This window comes from Apodemus sylvaticus, chromosome 8, assembly GCF_947179515.1.
Source record: "Apodemus sylvaticus chromosome 8, mApoSyl1.1, whole genome shotgun sequence".
In the NCBI taxonomy this organism is placed as follows: domain Eukaryota; kingdom Metazoa; phylum Chordata; class Mammalia; order Rodentia; family Muridae; genus Apodemus; species Apodemus sylvaticus.
Genome location: NC_067479.1, coordinates 7068213 through 7091020, shown reverse-complemented (window position 1 = coordinate 7091020; position 22808 = coordinate 7068213). Strand labels below are relative to the sequence as shown.

The 22808-nt window shown below is 42.3% G+C and overlaps 1 protein-coding gene across 1 annotated transcript in view; it reads left to right on the top strand.

The window, feature by feature from the left end:
* Positions 1-22808, top strand: part of Gpc6 (glypican 6) — a 1033125-nt gene that overhangs the window by 918655 nt on the left and 91662 nt on the right. Inside the window, exons 5-6 of the mRNA XM_052190667.1 lie at positions 1380-1510; positions 19282-19425. Of these exons, the coding sequence (XP_052046627.1) occupies positions 1380-1510; positions 19282-19425 (275 nt within the window). The remainder of the gene's footprint in view (positions 1-1379; positions 1511-19281; positions 19426-22808) is intronic.

Genomic DNA, 22808 nt, shown 5'->3' with positions numbered 1-22808 from the left:
TCACAATTACCAGTTCCCAGCCCGCATCCAGCTCAATTTATTTTAGTGTAACCCCCAGACATTTTTGAGAGCACGTTGTGTGGTATATATCAGAATCTGCCTTAATCTTCCAACCCGGATGACAGAAAGGTCTGTATCGCTCCCATTCCCAGAGAATAGTGAAGAGCCGGAATGGAAACGCTTTTTGGGTAGAGTGTTAGCACAAAGCAAGGGCACGAGAGAGCATCTGAAAATGGGAAGTACTTCACACAGAGGCTGTGTTCCTTAGGTCTTGATGTCTGTGTGTCCAGGTTCACAAACCAGCACCCCAGTGTTCTTGTTTATCCATCTTCCCAAGAAGAGAAGATGTATTAGGCTCCTCTCCATCGCTGTAGGCAGATACCCGACAGAAGCAACCTAGGGAGGAAGAACTTGGCTCAGCCTGTGATTTCGGAGATATTTCAGGTGGGAAAGACATGTTAATGGGAGCAGCTTTGTCTGTGACTGCAGGAGCGTCATGCAGACAAGCCGGAAGACAACTTTGGCCGGAAGCGGAAGCAGATCTCAGAGTTTCCCCAGGATGCCTATTCCCACTACCCAGGTCTCAAGTCCTAAAGTTTCCACAACTTTTAAAATAGTTCCATAAGCTGGGGGTCTACGCCACTCTCTTTTCTGTTGCTGTAATAAAACAACATAGTTAGAGGTAACTTGTAGAAGGAAGACTTTATCGGGGATTAACCATTCCAGAGGGCTGGGAGTCCATCATATTGGGGAGCCATGGCAACCAGCAGCAGGCATGGAAGCAGGAAGAGGAGGCTGAGAGCGCACTTCTTTAGCTGCCAGCAGGAAGCAGAGGGTGTGGACTGGTAGGAAGGCAAGGCCTTGAGCTCTCCAAGCCCAAAGCCCTAGTGGTATATCTCCTCCCCCAAGGCCACGCCTTCCTCTCAGGCCACAACCCCTTCTGGGGCAACCAGCTAGGAACCAGGGCATCAAATGCTGAAGGCTCTCAGGCATTTCTCAGTCAAACCACCACGGGGCATGTTGTTTAAAACACAAACCTCTATAGATTTCAGATTCAACCTCTAATGGAGATCAAAACCCATTTTAGAAATGTAGTTCACATCCAATGAACATTATTTTGATCTCATGTAGAATTACATACATTCAACTTATTGCATGTATGCTGACTTTCTCATATTTCAGGCATGTTCGATGGATGTGAGATCATCTTAAATTTTCACATGAAGTAAAGTATATTGTGGTTTTCAGATTTAACCACCCACTTCACTTGAACACATAATGTCTTAGGAGTGAATGAATGTCCTTTTTTTTCCCTATCCAGTGTTCTATAAATGTTGAAATAGAAGTTTAAAACTTGTATCCTCCTTGTCTTTTACCAGATGCAATGCTCTTGGTGGCTGAGCGACTGGAAGGACCGTTCAACATCGAGTCGGTCATGGACCCCATCGACGTCAAGATCTCTGAAGCCATTATGAACATGCAGGAAAACAGCATGCAGGTGTCAGCAAAGGTATGCCCATTAATAATTTGTCTCCTACTGTATGCACATTGGGTGTTGGCAAAGGAATTTCCATTAATAGCTTGCCTCCTAGTGTATGCACATTGCATAGGTGGTGTCACCTAAAAAGTGGAGTGATGGGGTGTGCAGGTGGGCATTATAAATTCTAGGACGCTGCCAGCGAGCTTTTCCTGCTGAACCACACACTTGCTCCGTCATTGAAAATGGATAACAAAATGGCGTTGAGAATGGAAGTAAGTCTGTAGTTCACAGCTAGTCAATCATGACACAGTTATTGGCTGCCTGAGAGTTCCCATGAGCTCCAAGGATGGCGGAGTAATCCCTCACATGTGAGAGCAATTTGGGAGGAATGTCCTATTTCGATGTTCGAAATTTCTATACCACCACCATTCTGCCCACTCTTGCAAAGCTTCTAATTCTGTCATCAGCTGTGTACATGAGGTATGTGCTATATGTGCTCAGTGGTAAATAATCAAACACCACCGCAGACTTCCTTTGAAGACAACTATACAACCTTCATTAATGAGCCTTGGCGGGAGGGGGGGGGGATGTTCCTTTGTGTATAAAAGTTGAAGGCAAAAAAAAAAAAAAAAAAAAACAAAAAACAGTATCAGAGTCTCATAAATCATATGAGACAGAGGTCCTTGGTTTGGAGCTGTGGGCACAAATGCCAGGCTCCTGGTTTGTGCTAGCAAGCACCCAACTGGAGAGGAGCAGTACTCACCATAACCAAAGGGCAGGAGTCTGCAGTGCGGTCTCCAGCCTGGGCTTTCATCATCATCTTCCTACAACCCTGACGAGCACACAGAGACCCTCTCCTCTCTCTACTAACATCTCTGCAATGAAACAGCAACCTCTACCCCAGCCCTTGAAACCTGGTGACAGGGGCTGTAGTTGCCACTGAAATGTGCCAAGAGTTACTTGATTTCATAGTTCATCCACTAAAGTGTTTTGTGTTTGAAAGAGATTTCAAATGTAGTCAAGGAAGAGGGACAGAGTGGAGGCCCAGAGAGGGAACCGTCCTGAACTGCCATGAGGCAAACTGGAGTTGGACATCTCAGGGTAAACTAGGAGGAAGTAGGCTAAGAAAGGCTGGCCTGCATTTAATTCTCTCTCTGGGAGTGGCTGAGTTTCTAGGCTTGCCTCTGGGCGTTAATGAACTTGAGGTACCAGGTAGAGACGGATGCTTGAATTACCATCAACTGTTGGGGAAATAGCACATCTGGGGCTTCCATGAAAGGCCATTTTCTTTTAGTGTAGAAAAAAATAGCAACTATCCATTCCTCTCAAGTCCATCGCCTAAAAACCAATTAGAGTTGTTCTGAGAGGCCTCATAACCCAGCAGTACTGGAGTAATTGGGGGCCAGGTCTGTGGAAGTTAAAAATAGCCCAAGAGAAGAGAACATACAGACAATACATGAACAAAAGTATCTGCTGCCTGAGACCATCACTCGCTTCTCAGAAGTAAGTGTCTCTTTCCAGAGCGCAGCTCAAGCCAGGCATTCAGAAGCAGGCATCTAATTCTAGCACGCATCTCTTCTCCAAGCCAGGCATCCTTTGCTTTTTCACTTATCAACTTATTCAGTAAATATTTATCAACAGCCCTCAATGACTAGGCTAACTACCTACAACCAACGCCATTCTCAGTAGGAAAGATAGACACAAAGCAGAGAATTCAGGACACAAACAAATAAAACAGGCTGCTACCAGACAGTTACAGATGGGTAGAGCATGTTTCCTGTTCTCCAGTGACTAGATGTATTTTGATAAGAAGTTTCTACTACTTGAGTTTTCAGGAATCCTTGATACAGAGTTTCTCTTTGGAAAATACCCTACTGGCTCTACATCCAAACTGGTCCCTTGGCTTTCTTTCTTAAGTCCCCTTAAATCTGTCCTTTATTTAGTAATCAAGGTATTTGAAAACACTAACAAGATCAAGGAGTCCTGTTTCACCCTTTAACAACTCCTCTACACATAGACTGGAACCCAAAGTGCACAAGGTCTTGAGTCTCCTGCCTCTACCTACCCTAGGCCTTTGTGCCTTGACTTGTGTGCACAGCCCCGTGTTTTTTCTTCAGCTTCTGTGGCTTCCTCTGCCGATAATGTTGCCCCCTCCTGTCCCCTTCCAGTAGATCCCAGTGAGAACCCACCCTCACAGCCCACCACAGCATCTACTGCACACTAGAAATAAGCATCCCTAAGGGCCTTCTCCTGACATCATTAGGTACGTAGCACAAGGACAGCTGCTGTGTCCTATGCACTGAGAATCCAGCTCAGGACATAAAGCACATCAGCTGTGGGCAAATGCTTGTAGAATTGATACCAGAAGAGGCGGAAGGCAAGGGGGAAACTCTATTACATCAACCCTCTAGAACTTGAAAGACATCAACTGTCCCCATCACTTTTCTACTGTGGTGAAGAGACACCAAGATTAAGGCAGCCTATTAAAGGGAGCATTGATTGGGAACTTGCTTATAGTTTCAGAGGTTTAGTCCATAATCATAATGGCCGGAAGCGCAGTGGCAGCAGGCACGGACTAAAGCGGTAGCTGACTGGTTACTGCCTGATCTGTAGACATAAAGCAGAGGAGTGGGGCAGAGACACACAGACACAGAAAGAGAGACAGAAAGAGACACACACAGAGAGATGACATGGAGAGAGTCAGAGACAAAGAAAGAAAGACAGATGGACAGACAGACAGACAGACAGACAGACAGATAGACAGGGCCTGGGATAGACTTTGGAAATCTCAAAAGTCCACCTCAAAGTGGCATACCTCCTTCAGCAAAGACACGTTTCCTACTCCTTCCCAAACATTCCCACCAACCAAAGACCAATCATTCAAATATCTGAGCCCATGGGAGCCGTTCCCATGTAGACTACCACATTAACCAAACTCAGTTGGGCATGATGGCACATGCCTTTGATCTCCACACTTCAGAGGCAGAGGCAGGAAGATCTCAGGGAGCCTGAAGCCTGCCTGTCTACAGAGTAAATTCCAGGCTAGATATGAGACTCTATCCATGCACCACTGCCCCCCAAAAAAGAAAAAAAAAAGAACAATCCAAAATGTATAATGCCTAAAGTGTCCTCTTCTACAGTAAATACATCTTTATGGGAAAATAAAATAAGAATTCTATATATTTACAGAATGCCACATGATGTTTATAATGTGTCTACATTGTAGAAATGCTAAGGCAAGCTAATTAGCAGAACTAGACCTGTACATCCCATTCTTGTTGCTACTGGAGGCTTTTGTTTATTTTTGATTTTGGTTTTGGTGTGTGTGTGTGTGTGTGTGTGTGTGTGTGTGTTTGTGTGTCTATGTGTGTCTGTTGAAAAATCTACCCTTGTAACAAATTTGAGGCATATAGTAAATTATTATTAAGTAAAATATAAATGAATTACTCTACTAAAAATTATCTTAAGAACTCATTGAGATGGGACTTTTATTTTATCAGCAAAATATGAATGAGATCTTTTTACAAAATTTACTTAACTATATCACAATAGTACTGTTGTTTTAAGAATTGTGTATAAAATTGACACATTTTGTGAGAAATTCCATAATCAGGAAGAAAACTCTAGATTTCTTTGCTTTTGTGAAATAAATGTATAGGCATATTCAAGGGAAGAGGACTACAACACATTAATTTTGTTAATTATGGTTCCTCTTGGACACAGCACCACCAAGTAGCAAGGAGAGCTATTATAACTACTCTCTGTTGAATCCTGACCATATCCATTCAATAAAAACCAGAGCATGCTCATGTACAAAGAACACTGTAGAAGAGAAACAGTGTCCTTGCTTTGCCAACACAGTCTCTCTATGTGCCTTATTTATATATTTATTTCAAATCCTCCCTGAAATCTTGTGAAGCATCCATTTACTTGATTATCAGAAAGGAATGTTAAATTTACAGAGACTAAACAGTTATCCTGAAGTCAGACAACAAGTGGCAGAGCTGGAAACCAGCCAGATCTGTCCAGTCCAAAAGAGAAAAAAGAATTTCCCAGCATGCTTCAGTTTCCTTTATAAGCATCTCCCACCAGGACCAAGTGCTCAGCACTGGAAGGAACAGCTGCATGAGCGAGCTTGGCCTGCCCTGCTCTGGGGAGCCTATCAAGGGGGAGGGAGGCCAGCCAGTCCAACAGCAAACACATCAGCACACTCCGCAGCTTCACCAGCCTCATGGCAGACAGAGCAAAACTCTGACTAGTCCCCGTGTATCCCACCCAAGTGAAAGCATGTCAATGCTCCATGTTGTTGGAAATTCCCCAGAGAAGGAGGGAGAACTAGGAGTGAAGTCTCTGCCTTTGGACTTCAGATATATTGATAATCTCCTCCTTATCCTCTCAGGGAAGATAAATCTGATCTCACTAGCTATCATTTAGCTACATTAGGAATAATTTCAAATCTAACCAAGGAAGATTGGTTTGTCAGATATAATCTAAATTAAGAAGGAAGACTTATTAAGTTCCAGTTGAAGCCATCTATTCAATTAACAGCTAATACAGTTGAGTTCAGAACCATTCCAGAAAACCGAGACAGCCTTACCGTGCTTAATTTTATCTAGACAATTCTTCCTGAATGTGCAGATCACAAGATGACCAAGAAACCTAGAAGAACATTATAGAGAACAGAGCAACTTCTGTCTCTACCCACTGAGTCTATTTCTTCGTCTATATTATTTGTCTAATGGTCTTCGCTGGTAGGGCGGGTTCTCAGTTTCACGAGCACTAATTCACTCTGCAGGATTCTTTTCCAGCAACCAGTTCCTCCTCCCTGCCTTTCTTCAATGTTCATGTTCTCTTGTGGGGGATTAGGTAGAAACAATCTCTTGGTGATCTCCTTTCCTCTGGAGGACATCACCTAGGATCTACGTTTCACTCACCCCAGTGCCATTTTGTCTTTTTTCTCTGGGGACTCTGTTTCACAGGCGCTTTCTTAAGGCAATCATGGTATTAATATGTTAGGGTTATCCATGACTCCCTTTCTCCTGGACAGTATTCTAAATTATTTGAGGACAAGAGCTGCATCTTATCTATTCTCAACTTCTGCAGAGGAGGCTCTGGAGTGCCCCATGTGGAAGAAACAGTGTGTTTTGCCTGGGTGAGGTCACAGTGTGAGAACCTAACTCCAGAGACACTGCCTCTGGACAGCCTGACCGGGCTTAATTTTATCTAGACAATTCTTCCTGAATGTGCAGATCACAAGATGACCAACAGGCAGGAGACAATAAACAGCTTACTGTGGCTTGAAGACACTGTACTCTTCAAACATGGCAGCAGTTATTGGAGCAAATCATCTATCTATCCATCTAAACTCAAGTAACCAGTGTTCAAAATGAAAGTCCCAATACATCTTACAGGCTATTTAAACAGAACAATAGCACAGTACATGTAAAGTGTTTAGCATGGATCCTGTCAAATCTAAACCACCGATGAAGGTTAAAGCTCTTAATTGTTACTAAAAACAACTGTGATAGGTAAATTCTGAAGAGTTCAGTACTATGGTCTTAATTCATTCTGGACAGTCTGCAGTCTCAAACGTAGCTTGTAAGAGCAGAAAATAGTTGGTATCTTTACCTCACATTTGATCCCATGCAAGTTTGATTATTTCCAATTAAGAGTTCCCACCTCAGGAGAGGAAGGATCTAAATATATGTCTCTGAGAACAGACCTCAGGAGATGGCAAGTTGTTGATTATGTCAACAACCCAATCACAGTCTGTGCCTCTTGGCATTACCAAAGAAGTGAGATTTGGGGGAGTTCTGGTGCCCTCTGCCCATGGTCACATTATTCTTACTAGTTTTCTGCATGAGTGGATAGTGGGGTACCTCCCATGTGATCTTGGAGATAAAAAGCAAATGGTCACATTATTTACAAAGCTTTATGACCTTTTAATTTCTACAGCTTGTTTTCAGTTTTGTTTGCAAAGAGAAGGCTGTGTTCTCAGTGGTTCGAGACCTTCCAGTTTTCTCTAATTTTTTTTTAATAAATTCAAACATTTTGTTCTACTTGACAATTCTCACCTGCGTCATGGCACTGAGAAGAGTGACCCTAAAACACCTTGTGGGTGGGTGTGTTTTTCCCCTCTCTGTGCAGAAAATCAGGGCATATTCTACTGCTATTTATAGCAGAAACAGTTTGGTTTTTTTATTTTTCTTTTTCAGGAAAAAAAGTCATGTTTTCATAATGTAAAATGAAAGCTTAAATATACTTATTTATAAGAAAAGTATTGAACAAAACTAGTTTGAGCTCTCCTTCTTGGGAAAAGAGATTTTCATTGTGTTTTCCTTTTTGATGATAAAGGAAATTTTTTTATTATCTCTTACCTTTGGGGATTTATCTGGAGACTTTACTTTTTGGTAAAGGATAAGAAGATATTTAATGTGCTCCACTCAAAAATAGATTAGTGAAACTCAATTCAAATCAACACCTAGTGTCCTTAGAAACAAAGAAAGAAATCTATTTTTCTGGATCTCATGGAAATTTTCTCCCTTCCTCCTGCCTTGCAAGGAAATCTTCCCAGGTCCATGCCTCTCACGGACAGGCTCTGCCCAATCTCACAGATGCACGGCCTTGTGATCAGAGCATTCTGGTTCTGATTACTGCCTTCCCACTAAGAAACTGGTGATCTGCTCTGACATTGATGAAATCACAACTTCAGGAACCTAACAGTGTGCCTGTCAGGGCTTACCTCATATTCTGTGTATTCTGAGTTTACTGTCTTTGATTTTTTTTTCAAAAGCTGACTGTCATGTATATTGTTAAGGTTTAATGAATTTGCTTCCAAATCTGAAACAACTAGGTTCCAGGACGCCTGTCAGATGTATTGCTTGCTTCTTAAAACCTTTTCTTCAAGGTTTTAGATTGTATAAGGATTCACCTCTGTGGGATTCACTGCTGTTCTAGGAAGCTGCCTGGAGTCCCTAGTTTAGACCAGTTGTTCCTCGAGGGTGTTCTCTTTATGCTCATAGCATTTGATTCCCTGCTCTCCTGTCAAAATGCTCACAGGAGCAGGTACATGTCCAAAAGAAATATCTGTACTTCTTAATCTTGTCCAGAGAAGCATGTATTTGTTCAATCATAGAGTAGATGAATAGTTCACAACCGGGGTGATGTAGTTCTTGTGTTTATTTACAATCTGCCAAGTGACACTAGAGAAGTTCTTCCAGCCTTATAAACAAAGAGCATGTGAAATAATCATTTACCCAGACAGAGAGATGAGGGATTATTGTCTCTCTCTCTCCATACACTAAAATATGCTATGTTCGACTCCTTGAAACTCTGCCCTATGCTCATTTGGAAAGAATATCAAGATATCCTGCAGTCTCAGGAATGCACAGCTGTAAAAAAAATCTCAAGCAAATGGAAAGAATTTGTTTTTATTGAAGAAAAGATTTTAAGAGGCATCTGACAGATACCCTGGACCCAAGGTGTTTATGCTTTGGAAGTTAAATTGTTTAAACCTTAAAATATACATAACAGCCAGCTTTAAAAAAAAAGCCAGTAAAAAAGTGACCAAAACAAAAACTGATGGATTAACTGGATTCAGAATCCAGAATTCTCTGAACAGGACACTGAATCCATCCAGAGACTTAGACCTGCCAGAGAAGTTGGCCACAGGAACCAGCACAATCAATCTTTAAGGAAAGAAAAACACGAGAAAACAGAAAGATGATGAGAGGAGAGAGAAGGCAGAGCTGGGGTGAAAAGGAAAAGAAGAGTGCTCTGAAATGATGGGGTAAAAGCCGCCTTCTCGAGAAGGTGGTCCGAGAAGAGGCTTGCTGACATGAAGAACAGTGAAAAGCTGGGAATGTAGAGCATTTGTATCGTTAATTGGAAAGTTTTAAAGCAAAGAAAGAAATCATTATCAAAATCACTCGGTTGTGTTCAGGAACATGTGTCTTAAGATATTAGCAGAAAGCAGAACTATTGGGAACCAGAAAGAAGAATGTGTTGTTGTGTTAATTTTGTTTTTTTTTTCTTTTTTTATCTTTTTTTTATTCGATATATATTTTATTTATATTTCAAATGTTTTCCCCTTTTCAAGCCCCCACTCCCTGAAAGTCACATAAGCCCCTTTCCCTCCCCCTTAAGGAAAAGTTTAATTTATTAGTGTAGCTCTTCTTGCTGCTGACATTGATGAAATGTTTTTGGAAATATTTAAATCGACTCCCGTTTACCTACATTGATAAGTGAATACCCTATACAAACACATTTCAGTCACCACTTCTCTTCAAAGAATTACTTTGATTATGGGTGTCTGTGGATGGCTATACCCAGGTGAGTGCAGTACCCTTAGAGGCCTGAAGGGGCATCAGATCCCTTGCAGCTGGACTTACAAATAGTGGTGAGCCACCTATGTGGTGGCTGCTAACAAGCCTCTGCTACAGAGGTATGCGTTCTTAAGCAGTGATCTGTCACTGTCACACTGAGGAAATGCTCTTTAAAAAAATGCAGTACTCTGAAGTTCCTGGCCCTCTGTAACATTCAGGGAACTACTGTAGGCATAGAGCCCGTGGCTCTTGGCTTGATCACTAATTTGACTATTTTGTAAGTGAGATCTTCCATTTTCTATCTGGATTATTAATTTTCGTAAATAACTTATCAAATGATCAGGAACTAGAATTTTTTATTCTAGTTATTAACTTCAGTAAAGTTGTTTATTTAACATTGCTTTAACTTGACATAGTAAATTGAGTAAAGATGGTAGCAATTTGTTTCATATGAATGCCTGGCTTTCCCTAGCTCTTCAGGCTGAGGAAGAAATACCCAGCCTTGGTTTTGGAAGAGAAAACCAACCCATGTGGCTGTAGAACATGCCAGTGAAAATAATCTACCTTTACACTTTGCCTTTTCAGTATCTTCTCCAGGCATCATATTTTATCTTCAAAATGGCTTTGAAAATTGGGAAGCCATGCTTTCCCAAGTTAAGATGAAGTAGCGAAGCTAGTACTCCAAATTTTCAGGCTCTTCTTAGTGACAATTGCTATGGTCAGAAGGTAACTCCTAGAACCTGTAGATGTAATTACTGAAGTTGTCCCTTGTAAAGGAGGTCTGAGGAGGCCTCTCGCCAGTCCATCTGCTAAGGAAGGACAGAGGGTGTCAACTACGGATTGCCTGGTACCTCAACCTTACACTTCATAGCCTGTAGAACTACAAAAGTTCCTGTTACGAATGGATAACCCAGTTGAAGGTATTTCACTGTAGCAGTTCAAGTCTCCTGAACACATGTCTGTTACCTCCCATCTGTCGTGAAAATCATGGCCACATCAGGATCCATCATACACAGTCCTGCACAGATGCGATGGCTCCTTGTTTCCTTGGGTATACATGTAATAGGTTGAAATTCCCCAATTATTCTTCCAAAAAAGAGTGCAGTCATCAGGACTGTAATACAAACTAGAATCTGCTAGTTGAAGAAAACAGTCTCAAAACATCCAGTCCAAATGAATCGAGACAGCGCGAAGGGATGCCTGTGTTTAATTACCAGAGCTCCACTTGCAGATTTCAAGACAGCACAGTTAGCCATAGCTTTTCTGACGTATCCAAGACCCACTGAGAAGAAAGTGAGGAGATGAGATTGGTCCCACACAGAGACTGTCCACAACATTGCCTCTCAAGTTGCCAACAATGACTCTGGTGAATCTGTTATCAAAGCGCAAAGAGAAGGCAAAGGCCAAGAAGATAGGGACTCCAGCTGTAAGCACCTCTGCAAAGGTGAACAGTGTACTTGCTTATGAGAACTATGTTAATATATTTCAGTTCTAAATGCATTTACAAACTGAGACTGAGTGCAAAGCTGTTATAAACACATCTCTTACTCTGCTGCCCCTCCCCCTGCTCCTCTCCCTCCTCCCCTCCTCCTCCCTATAAAACAATAAAATGTCTCTTTGTCCGGCACTTCCCATCTTAGTGCCAGTGTCTTTCATCTCAGAATCCAATAGACTTCTGAGATATTATCTTTGTAATCCTCTTAAAAGAGAGGAATCATGAGGCAGAGAACTCCCTAAAATCCACGCATCTTTTGAGGCAGGAAAGCTTATTCCTTTGAATATTCACAGCATTTGTCTACACGGACCTTTCTGAATACTTTCTGGAATTATCTAATTGTCCCTTAGAAGGAAGTGGGCAGCAGGGAACCCAGATGCGATTTTTAAAGGTCTTGAAAGGGGTGGACCTAAAGATGTCTTACCCTTCTACTAACTTCTATTTTCTTGTAAAAAAGAAGGCCTTTGGTTTGGTTTTGTTTTTTTAACTTTAACTGAGGATGGAGTGGTAGTAGCAACCTCGGAGGCAATTCTATCAGAATCTCATTTCTCTTAGCAGGTCTGAGCCACCCTCATCTCAGGGTGGGACTTCCTGGAGGAACCCTACAAATTACATCACGAACACATAGGAACACAGTTCGGCATGAAGTCCCTGTGGATGTTCCTAATTCAATACATGAACTCTATTGCTTCTGCACATCTTTGAGCCCTTACAGATATTATTGTGTGGAAAATACAGATCGGAGGCTGGCGAGTGCTGTGACTTAGTGGCTAAGGAAGGGGATGCTTGCGGCTCTTCCAGGGGACCTGAATTTGACTCTCTCCTTGATTGGGAGCGCTTTAGTAGCTTTAACTTCAGCTCCTGGGGAGGGGGGATCTAGTGCCATCTTCTGGCCTTTGTGGGCACTGCACTCATGAGCATAAAACCACCCACAGGCACCTAAGTAAAAACACAGAATGAAAGAAGCAGCAGGCTGGGTGTTTTCCTCCTCACATTTTTTCACTTGGGCAGAACTTACAAAAAGTGTAAGTTATGGATTTACGTAGTTATGTAATGGTTACCAAGCATTTGTTTTCTAGATCCTGGGTTGTGTGTCCCCTTCTTCGTAGCTTACATGTGACCACAACAGATGCTGGTGTGGTAAATGGTGCCTACTGAAGAGAGGAGGAAGTGGGGCTCAGAGAGGCCGCCCGGTTCACAGGACACAGGCTCCCTCCAGGAGACACTCTCTCCACTTTCCCTTCATGAACACAGTTTTAGAACTTTAGAAACGACCTCATAATCTAAGTTTGCATCTCCAGCCCTGACCCCTTGATGGCCTAACTCTCATTAAACATCAGACCCTCTCTATAGTACTATACATTCTTATCTATATTTTCTTTTGTTGGAAGCCCGCCTAGGCGACCCGGGCTGCTTATATTAACCTAGACTGAGACCCCTGTGCACATACTGCTATTATAGCAAACTCAGAAAACAAGAATACTCCAGATTTATGTCCAGTACTTCCATTTGGCACTCACCCCGTGAACCCCATGTTTTCTAAACATTTTTTCTAACTGATAGAGATTACATGTTGTCTTATTGTCTACAGGCTAATATGGCAAAGCACTGTTAACCGGGTGCCTGTGTCTATACAGTCACTGGCCATGTCTTCACCCGTCATAATCCTATGGCTTGAGAGATTAGGTCTCAGTTTGGGGGATCTAGGAAAGACACAGATGTTTAGACAACGTGCATTAATTGCCGAACTATGAATGTGGCTTCGTGGGTGCTCAGCTGCAAGATAACACATGGATTTGTCTTTAACTGATTCTGTGAGTGACGCTAGTACAGAAGTCCTTCACTGTCCCCAAGAAGGCAAGACAAGCTGATACTCAGAGGCCTCCTTGCACGTTTCCTCTACAGAGTTCAGCAGTTAAGTCGAGGCCTGGAACTTTCACATGCAAGGGCCTCTCTTTTGACAGTTCTGTTTAATAAGAGTCAGGTAGTATGTCTGTTTAGGGATGTGCAAATTTGAGGTCCTTGAGAACACTGTTCTACGAAACTTCCCAGCAGAATAAGAGGTTTGTGGGCATCTCTTTGGTTTGGATCTCAGACCCAGCAATCTCTGCTTTGAGCTCACCTTCAAAATCTAAACTAGGCCTAGATAATGGAAAGCTACTGGGATATATTAACTAATCTGTGGTCAATCCTTAACTCCTTAAACAGCCCACCACAAAACACGAAAGCTCTCCCCAGAACACATAGCACACATTTTTCAGAAAACCCCAAACCCCAGTGACTTAGCTTGACCCCAGCAGTCAGTGGGGCTCTTCCCTTCCTGAAGTGTGGGTAGAGGAGCTGTTAACTCTTCAGTGCCCAACTCTCTGTAATCTCAGCAAGGCCTTTGCTGTTGTTCCCTGCTCTGTCTTTATGCTTCTTAAAAGTCAGCTGTCATTTTCAAAGCAATCTGAAACTGCCCACTCAACAGATCCCCGGAGCTTTGGGAATGTTAAGGCCCTCCATCAGCAGCGACCTTGTAACAAGGAAGTGATTTAGGCACTGTGGAAGAAAAGGCCCACTGTCTTTATCACGCTGGTTGCGCCATCAACTTCAGAAATTGCGAGAGGGAAGAATAATCAATAGTGTGTTAAGACCAGCCTCTGAGAATGCCAAGACAAAGCACCCCTGTGCTGCAAAAGGCTGCGTTGAAGGAGAAGTCCGAATGCACAAAAGAGAAATTAGTTGTAGTGGTGAGGCAAAATGAATTGCATCTCCAGATGGAATTTGTCATTGGGAATGGCACTCAAGGGCTCTCTGTGTCCTTCAGTGGGATCATATAATATGCAGGATGAAAAATGCTGCAGATTTAAACAACCCAGAATCAAACAACAACAGGAATGATCACACTGTAAATATGCATGTGCGGGTTAGGAATTCACTCAAATAGTTGAGGGAAGTGTCTGTAATTCAAACGAAAACACGGTTGCTTCCCCTCCCATCACCCTTTCCCCTCTCCCACTCCTCCCTTGCATTCCTCACTCTTTCAAATCCATGGCCTTTGGGCCTGTTTTTCTTTAATTATTATTATATATACATTCCCCCCAAAAATATAGTTAAACTTAGAACTACAACCTGCTTAGTCCATATAAAGTTACTTGTGTGCATATAATTCCAGGGCTATTCGGTATTGGATAACCATAGGGCCTATCTTGTTCCATTCTGAGCATTCTTCGGTTGCTGGTAGAGTTAGGCTAGGGCTGGGTCCTGTGAGGTCTCCCCCTTTCACGGTAGCATGTCGGCTGGTGTCATTCTTATTCTGGGTCTTGTTGGGACAGCCATGTTGTTGAAACTTCATGGGTGTAGCTTGCCCAGAATGTCCAGGAGAGGAAGTCTCACAGCAGACATCCTATCCCTCTGACCCTTACCATCTCTCCACCCTGCTGTTCACTGGTGTTCCCTGAGCCTTAAGCGAGAGTTGTGTTCTAGGCACATCAGTGAGACTGGGCACCAAACAATCACTTTTCTCTGCACTTTAATTAGTTGTCATTTCTGTAAAGGTCCCTATTTGTCGCAGAGAGCATTCTTTGTTGACGGACGTGAATTGCGCTTACTTATGGGTATAAAGATAAGTATTTAGAATACAGTAGGGATTATGCTAGGTTAATAAGTGATGGTTCTAGGTTCTCCTCCAAGATCCGTGACTTCATTAGCCCAGAAGCCACTAGATTTCCAGTACCAGACATTATTTTTCTAAGAAGTATTTAGGAGACAAACCATCTCCTAGATACAAATGTTAGAAACATAAAGTTGAACCTCAATGTGTACTGAAAAGTGTTAGTATGTGTTAGCCAGGGTTCTCTAGAGGAAAAGAACTTATAGAGTACTGTGTATGTATATATGTATATGTATGAGTGTGTGTATGTGTGTATATATGAATATGAATGTGTGTGTGCTTGTGTGTATGACTGCATATGTGTGTATGCATATATATGTGTAGGATTGTTTGTATGTATGTGTGTATGTGTGTATATGAATGTGTGTGTTAGTGTGTATGAGTGTGTGTACATGTGTGTGTGTTTATATGAATGTGTGTGCCTGTGTGTGCCTGTGTGTATGAGTGTGTATGAGTGTATATGTGTATGCGTGTATATGTGTGTGTATGCATGAGTGTGTATGTGTTTGTGTATATGAGTGTGTGTGTATGTGTAGGTATATAAGAATGTGTGTGTATTTGTGTGTGTGAGTGTATATATGTGTATATGAGTATGTATGTATAGGAGTATATATATATATGTATGTGTGCATGTGTGTATGAGTATTTGTATGAATGTGTGTGTATGAGTGTATGTATGTATGTGTGTGTATATGAATGTGTGTGTTTTTATATGAGTGTGTATATATGAGTGTATGAGTATGTATCTGTATGAATATATATATGTGTATGTGTGCATGTGTATATGAGTGTGTATGTATGAATATGTGTGTATGTGTCAACTTAACACAGACCTCACAAGTCCACCTCTTGTCAACCTGACATGCAATCATATCTCCTTATACTTAATTTCTAAATAAAAACAATAACCAGGTCATAATTACATCTAGCATGACAAAACTAATCCACATACAATTACAAATAAGTCATGCACTTAACCAGGTCACAATTACACCTATCATGATATAACTATCCTTGTATAACCTCAAACACATTATAAATTTTAGAATAGGTTTCAACATCCCTTAAAGGTCATTCTTTCAGTATGTCAAACTTATATGTGATAATAAATAGTATTCTCTTAATTGACATTACATTACATAACAAGTTGAGGGGAGAAAACACAAATATCTATACAAGCACATTCTTAACAAAATATAACAGAAACACATTGATTATGTTTGTTTCTGCAGCTGATCACATGGCCTTAGCTGGTATTTCTAACTCCCTTTCTCTACTGCTCACTCTGAATTTCCTCCACCCTCAGCAAGCACCTGAGCAGGTCTTGCCTCTTTACCTAGAAAAGCGACCCATTCCTTCATACTCTGCCTGGATTAATTGTTGTAGATTTCCAATGACATTAGTCACAGGACATGGTAGTACCAAGAGACGCCCTAAAGGATCTCCTGCACTCAGTCATAATCATTCTCACCTCTATTGTGGAGAGCCAATCCAACTCCCCCTTTGGTAATTTGGATCAGTCTCCCCTCTTAGCACTGTTGTTACTTTCTTCCCATCAGTTAACTGTCGGTTAAGGGCATCAGAAACCCAAAGCAGCTGGGGAGGTCTGAGCTTCCAGTTCAGGGGGATGTTGGCTGCCTCTGAGCAGAAGAGCCCAGCCTGATACATACAGTCTTGAACAAAACTTCTAGGCCAGGAAAAGGCTCAAGTAACAGGGAGCAAAAGGTATCCAGTTGGTCACTAGGGGTGATTAGTGACTGGAACAATGCTCTTTCTACTCCTTGATTCCTGGGCCCGTGCATCCTGGCTATGGGGAAAACGTGACATATATCGGATGCTGATGCAAACATATTCTGTCTTCTGGAGAACCCTGTCCAGCCCTCCATGCTGCTGACACCTAATTGGTGCTGTAACTGTGCCTTCAAAAGGCCATTCTATTTTCCTATCAGGCCAGCTGAATCAGAATTGTTGAGAGCATGGTAAGACTACTGGATTTTATAACTGTGGGCCCACTTTCACACTCTGCTAACTATAAAGTAAGTTCCTTGGTCAGAAGCAATACTGTGTGGAACAACTTAATGGTGGATAAGGTATTCTGTACGTTTGTGGATGGTAGGTTTAGCAGAAGCATTATGTGCAGAAAAGGCAAATCCATACCTGGGATAAACATATACTCCAGTGAGGATAAGCATGGTCCTTTCCACAGAGGAAGTGATCCAATGTGGTCCACAAAGTCACTGGCTAGTCACCCTGATGGAATGGTGCCTACCTGGGCTCAGGGTTGGTCTCTGCTCCTGGTGTATCTGGCACTCAGCAGCAGCTGTAGCCAGGCCAGCCTTGGTGAGTGGAAGCCCATGCTGTCAAGCCAAGGCGTTCCCCCCCACATGCCAGCAGTGCTACTTTGATCATGTGTCCATTGGTCAACAACAGGGAAGGCTGGGGAGAGAGGCTGACTGTGCACAAAAAGTATCATCTTATCTACTTGGTTGTTGACCTTCCCTATTGAAATCACCTTTTGAACATTTGAATAGTGTGAGACACTAGTATCTTCAAACCCTTTACCCATTTGGAGAGATCTATCCATACATACGTCTTTCCCTGATGTCTTTCTCACCAATTTTCCAATCCTGCCCTTTCCGAGTCCTTTGTCATTCAGCCCATCCAATTGGCCCATGAGTCAGTGAACAATTGCCCATCTGGACATTCCTCCTTGCAAACAAAACTTATGGTTGTGTACTCTGGCCCAAGTGCTGTCCACTGTGAAGATTTCCCTTGACTTGTGATTTTCAAGGTTGTCCCAGAGAGGAGTTGTAGTGCTGTGACCAGCCATTTTTGAGTGGTGCCTACACCGCATGCAGAGTCATCAGTAAATCAGGTCCTAGTATTTTCTTCCTCAGTCCAAAGACCTAGTTAAAAGTGGGTCTTCTCAATTCAAATTATTTAATTACAGCCCCCCAATCCTTCATAAGTGTACTCAGCCACGAGGGTTTTAATTAATTCTAAATGTAGTCATGTGACAACCAAGAGGAGCCATCACACTGTTTCCTGAAAGTCTAAGAAAAGTATTACCTCTTGATAACTGCTCAGAAGAGAAAACATAGAAACAGAGAAGGAGGTGCTCCCACACCGACCTGAGTGGAATCACTGTGGAAAAAGATTGGCAACTCGGTCCCTAAATTCATTACAATGAGCTGTGCATTTTCCCACAGCAACCCCAGTGGCAACATGAACAGCTGTCAACAACCAAATTAGAAGAAAATACCATTTCGTGGATTTCACCCATTTTTGCTTGCCCTATTTCCTCACTGTTGCTCAGGAGAATATTTTTAGAAAGTTTCTCCAGTGAAGGGTTTTGTTACTCAAGAGAGAGCCCTTCAAAGCCATTTGGCCTTGGTTTGCCGCATATGAAATACACTTTTCATGTTAGATAATATGGGTCCAGAATATTGTTTACTGAATCCCAAATTCAAGTATAGGAAAGAGCTGTGACATAACTGGCTTAATGCTGAAGCCATCCTGTGAAGAATCTATTATAATTCCCATAATTCAATAGCCAGGTCCTGCTATTTGTAGAAGTTTTGCTCCATATGGTCTTGCAAACTGGAATGGCAAATTCTGAATCCTAATTCCTAAGGGAAACATGGGGTTAGACGCTTCTGGTTAGAGTGTGACCTGGAGGCCCAACTGGAAGTGTGTTCTAATTTGTCTTGGTTTGAGAAATCTTATTTAAGATCTGCGTACTTGATGAACATTGAACTCAAGAGACCGAACTCAAGAGTTGAATGAAGTGTGTGTTATCCCTCTGAGACACATCGCTTCCATCCTGGTGTCCAGTACATTAGACAGTGTGTAAGCACTGTCTACGCCAGGGACCCATTTATACAGTGAAATCACAGTGTGAGAACATGGTTTAAGTGGACCACAAGGAGGGTAATTCTTTACACTATAACATAGAGGCTAGAATGCAGCGCTTGCTACCAACCTGCACACGGAGCCCTTAGCTTGTTTGGGTTTGGCTACATTGTATTATGAGTATTGATTTGGGGGGTTATGAATAAATTTTCAGTAAGAAGACAAAGTTGCAAATATGAAATCTGTAGGTGATAATGTCTGTGGCAAACCGCGAGCAGGGCATGCTCCTAGCTGGTTGCTATTTTCATGTGACAATTCTTTCTTATTGGTGTTTATAACTTTACATTCAAAAAGTGGGAAGTAGAGAATTTGGAAGTAAGACTTTCAAACAAAATGTGAAGAATGCTGTATTATTTGCCTCTCAACTGTGGGTTTAATCTCAGCTTAATTTTGACCCTCGCTCTGCCGCTCCCAGGTCTTTCAAGGCTGTGGCCAGCCCAAACCTGCTCCTGCGCTCAGATCGGCCCGCTCAGCTCCGGAAAATTTCAACACCCGTTTTCGGCCCTACAACCCTGAGGAAAGACCCACAACGGCAGCAGGCACAAGCTTGGACCGGCTGGTGAGTACTCCGATTGCTGCCTGTGAGGGCCAGGGAGGCGCTATCTGCCACCCACGTCCTTTGCTCTGTAAGGGCTGGGCCACCCACCGGCTTCCTAAAGGTTGAAAAGACTGTCATCGGGTATCTGTTCCCATTCCCAATTAGAATGGTAGGCAGTAAAGGATTCCTTTTTTCTTTTAGATCATAGATTTGGTTATTTAATAACTCTTAAAACTATTAATCCACTAGTGCAGTGCCTAAAATTCCAACTTTATGTGTCCTCCAAAATATTACTTTGAAAGTCTGCTTGCTAGGCCTCCCAGATGCCTGATTAACAGAAGCACATTTCGGATTCGCCTGATTCATTCTTTTCTTTAAACGGTCACTTGCGTGATTATGACAGCCTGTCTTTTTCTTATAATTCCTCAGAGACTACATTTTCTGTTTGGAAAGCCTCTGTTAGGACATCCCAAATTAATATTGATGTTTCGTTTTGTTTCCTAGATCTCTATTAAAAGCTGGGAACTTAGGGCCATTTGAATATGTGTCAGGGACTGGGTGATTTTTTATGTCAGAAAAATTTATCTGGTGATGGCTACTATATACATAATAAATACAGTTTCTAATGTTTTTTTTTTAATGACATAAAAATTAAGAGCTCCTAACTTCAAAGAAATATGGCCTGATCATTTCCAATTCAATACCTTCACTTCATAATGCTATAAACAATTTATATACCCTCGTGGTTGTTAGTGCTGTAGATGCCGCTTTACCAATTATCCTGATGTAAAATTAACAGATAAAACCCTTCGGGTCATGCAGCATTTGAACCACATCTGATTGTGTCGTATAAACTCAATCTCCAGGGTTGTTGGTTGTGAAATCCTTTTATTAGTCACTGTTATGAATGGCTTTATAGTTTTAGTTAATACCCCTTCTGTAGTGTAGAACTCAGAAGATTGGCCTCTGTGTTTGGCCTCGGTGTAAGAATATCTCAGCATTTCTCTCCCTCTTAAAAAAAAATCAAATATATTTAACAGCATAAAGGTCCGTCCATTAAGTGTCAAAGTGAAAGGGACTTCTCGTTAACTGCTAAATTGTCCTTTGAATTTATTGCCCTTTATTAGGGAATAAAATCCTTCTTCAGCCCAGGTTTTGGAAAAGAAGCCTTAAGTATAGCTGGCTTCAACCTGTCTCCCCTTGCTCACGCCTGACCTCTATCACATTTTCAAGAAAAAAAATTAAATTAGTTACTATTTTTCTTTTAAGCAAATGATTCTACTCTGCCAAACAACAACTTGGTGAGCCTTTCTCAAGAATGTTGGTTTTCCTTAGAGTGTTCTGCTTGCCAAGTGCTCTGTGTTTGGGGAGCATGGATTTGATTTCACTTTAGTAGTGTGAAAGTCATCATTGAAGGAGGCCGGGCCCTTCAATGTGAGATGGATCCGTTTTAGGCATCTCACATACAGAATTGTTCCCACAGAGCACAGTATAGTGTTACACAGCTCAAAACTCTCACAAGAGGAAACCTCCCTCTCATCACAGTATACACGTATAGAGCCTTTTGGATGGCATATTGATATCTATGACAGTCACCTGGTAGTTTTCCTTTGTAACAGAGAAGCATCCCCTAAGGGAAGTAAACACATACCCTTAAATAAGGAAAATAAAATGGCGGGGGGATCCCACTACTCCACACAGTATTCTTGCCTGCCCCAGAGCCCTGGTACCAAGCCAGGAGCTGAGCTGACTGTACAGAGCTCTCCATCAGCAAAACTACAGACTCCCACCCAGGTGTGCCTCCAGGCTGTGCCCTTGAGAACTGCAGCCTCGTCCACACCCTACGGGATAAGATCCTGGTCTCTTTTCAAATTTGAGAACAAGCCATTTGTAAATCACAGCCAGCTTCCTTCCAGTTTCTCTCCTTCACTCCCAAAATCAAACATTCCAACATCAAAAGATGCTCCTAAGAGTTAGGAACATTCCTAAGACAGCAGCTGCTGGGCCCCAAGCTCCCTTTGCAGCACCCCCTCTTCCCAAGGCCTTTTCCCTTTAAGCTGTGCCTGCCTTCCACACAGAGGCACAGTGTCAGGTGTGGTCTTTCATGGACCTGTTCAAAGGTCCTGCGACCTGCAATCCTGTGAGTCCTACAGATGGGTCTGTTCTCTGTGAGAGCCCATCTCCCCTATTTATAAACAAGGCTTGCAGTACCTCCTCTGTCTTAGCTTTGCCCTGCAAAGATGTCTCCTAAATATTCATAGGAAGCATGTGTCCCAGAAAAGGAGAATAATTGGGAAAGATTTCTCTGTTTCAGCAGAGGAAAATGTTTTAAAAGCCCAACAGCAATAGAACTCCCCACTTACTTCGAAATAAAAATAACTTCATTCTGACGCTTGCTCTTGGGAGAGGAGGGTGGCTTCTTGGCACCTTTTAAATGAGTGCCTGTGGTATTGACTCTATTGACTCTAGAATCTGTTGGTAAATGTTCTTGTGTCTGTTATTGTAAAACTGTGTTTTCATATGAGCTGGTAATTAAGGGGTTTGTTTTAGAGCCAAAAGTCTCAAGCCTCAAGTTGATGCTAAAACTTGCAGAAGAGAATTGGAAAGAACATGGTATCTTACAAAAAAAAAAAAAAAAAAAAAAAAAAAAAAAAAAAACCACAAGCTCAGTCTCCGCATTAGGAGCTCGTAAATCCCCATATCACAAGGAAATGGTTCCACGTGCCCTTGCAAAGTTCTGTGGGCCTAAACTGCTGTTAACAATGACCAGCAGCCGTCAGACATGCTACCCTGCTTTGTTTTCCAAAACCAAATGGTTATGTTTGTGTAATTCAGCCACCGATAGAGAGCTGGCTTTGGGGGAAATATCAGAGTCCTCCTCACTGCCAAGGCCATCAGCTGCTCCTGCTGACACACTGGTCTCACCGCCATATCTCACCCCAGCAGCTCCTCTGTCCCCACAGGCTGCTACAGGTTTCAAGTTACGTGGGCCAGGGGTCATTATTTGCACTCTGAAAGCGATTGGCTCTCTTCTCCTTTTCCTAAATTTATCCTCTGCCGATTGTCTTAACTGCTTTCACGTAAGGCTGAGTCTCAGTAGCTCCCACTCGCTGGAAATATCAGGTACAAAACTAAATCATCACAATGTCACCGGAGTTCCCAGGTCTGAGCACGCAGAGGTGTTGGGCATTATCCTCCTGAAAGACAATTAGAGGAAGGGCTCAGGAAATCAGAGCACAACTCACTTGCTCCCAAACACACTCAGCCAGAGACTGTCCATTACTTAACAGTAGCACCTTTTTCATTAGGGCAAATCTGAACTCTAAATTACAGCCCTTAGAGGAATGTGGTTTATAAAAGTCAACCTTAAAGAAAAGAAAAGAAAAGAAAAAGACCTGGAAGTT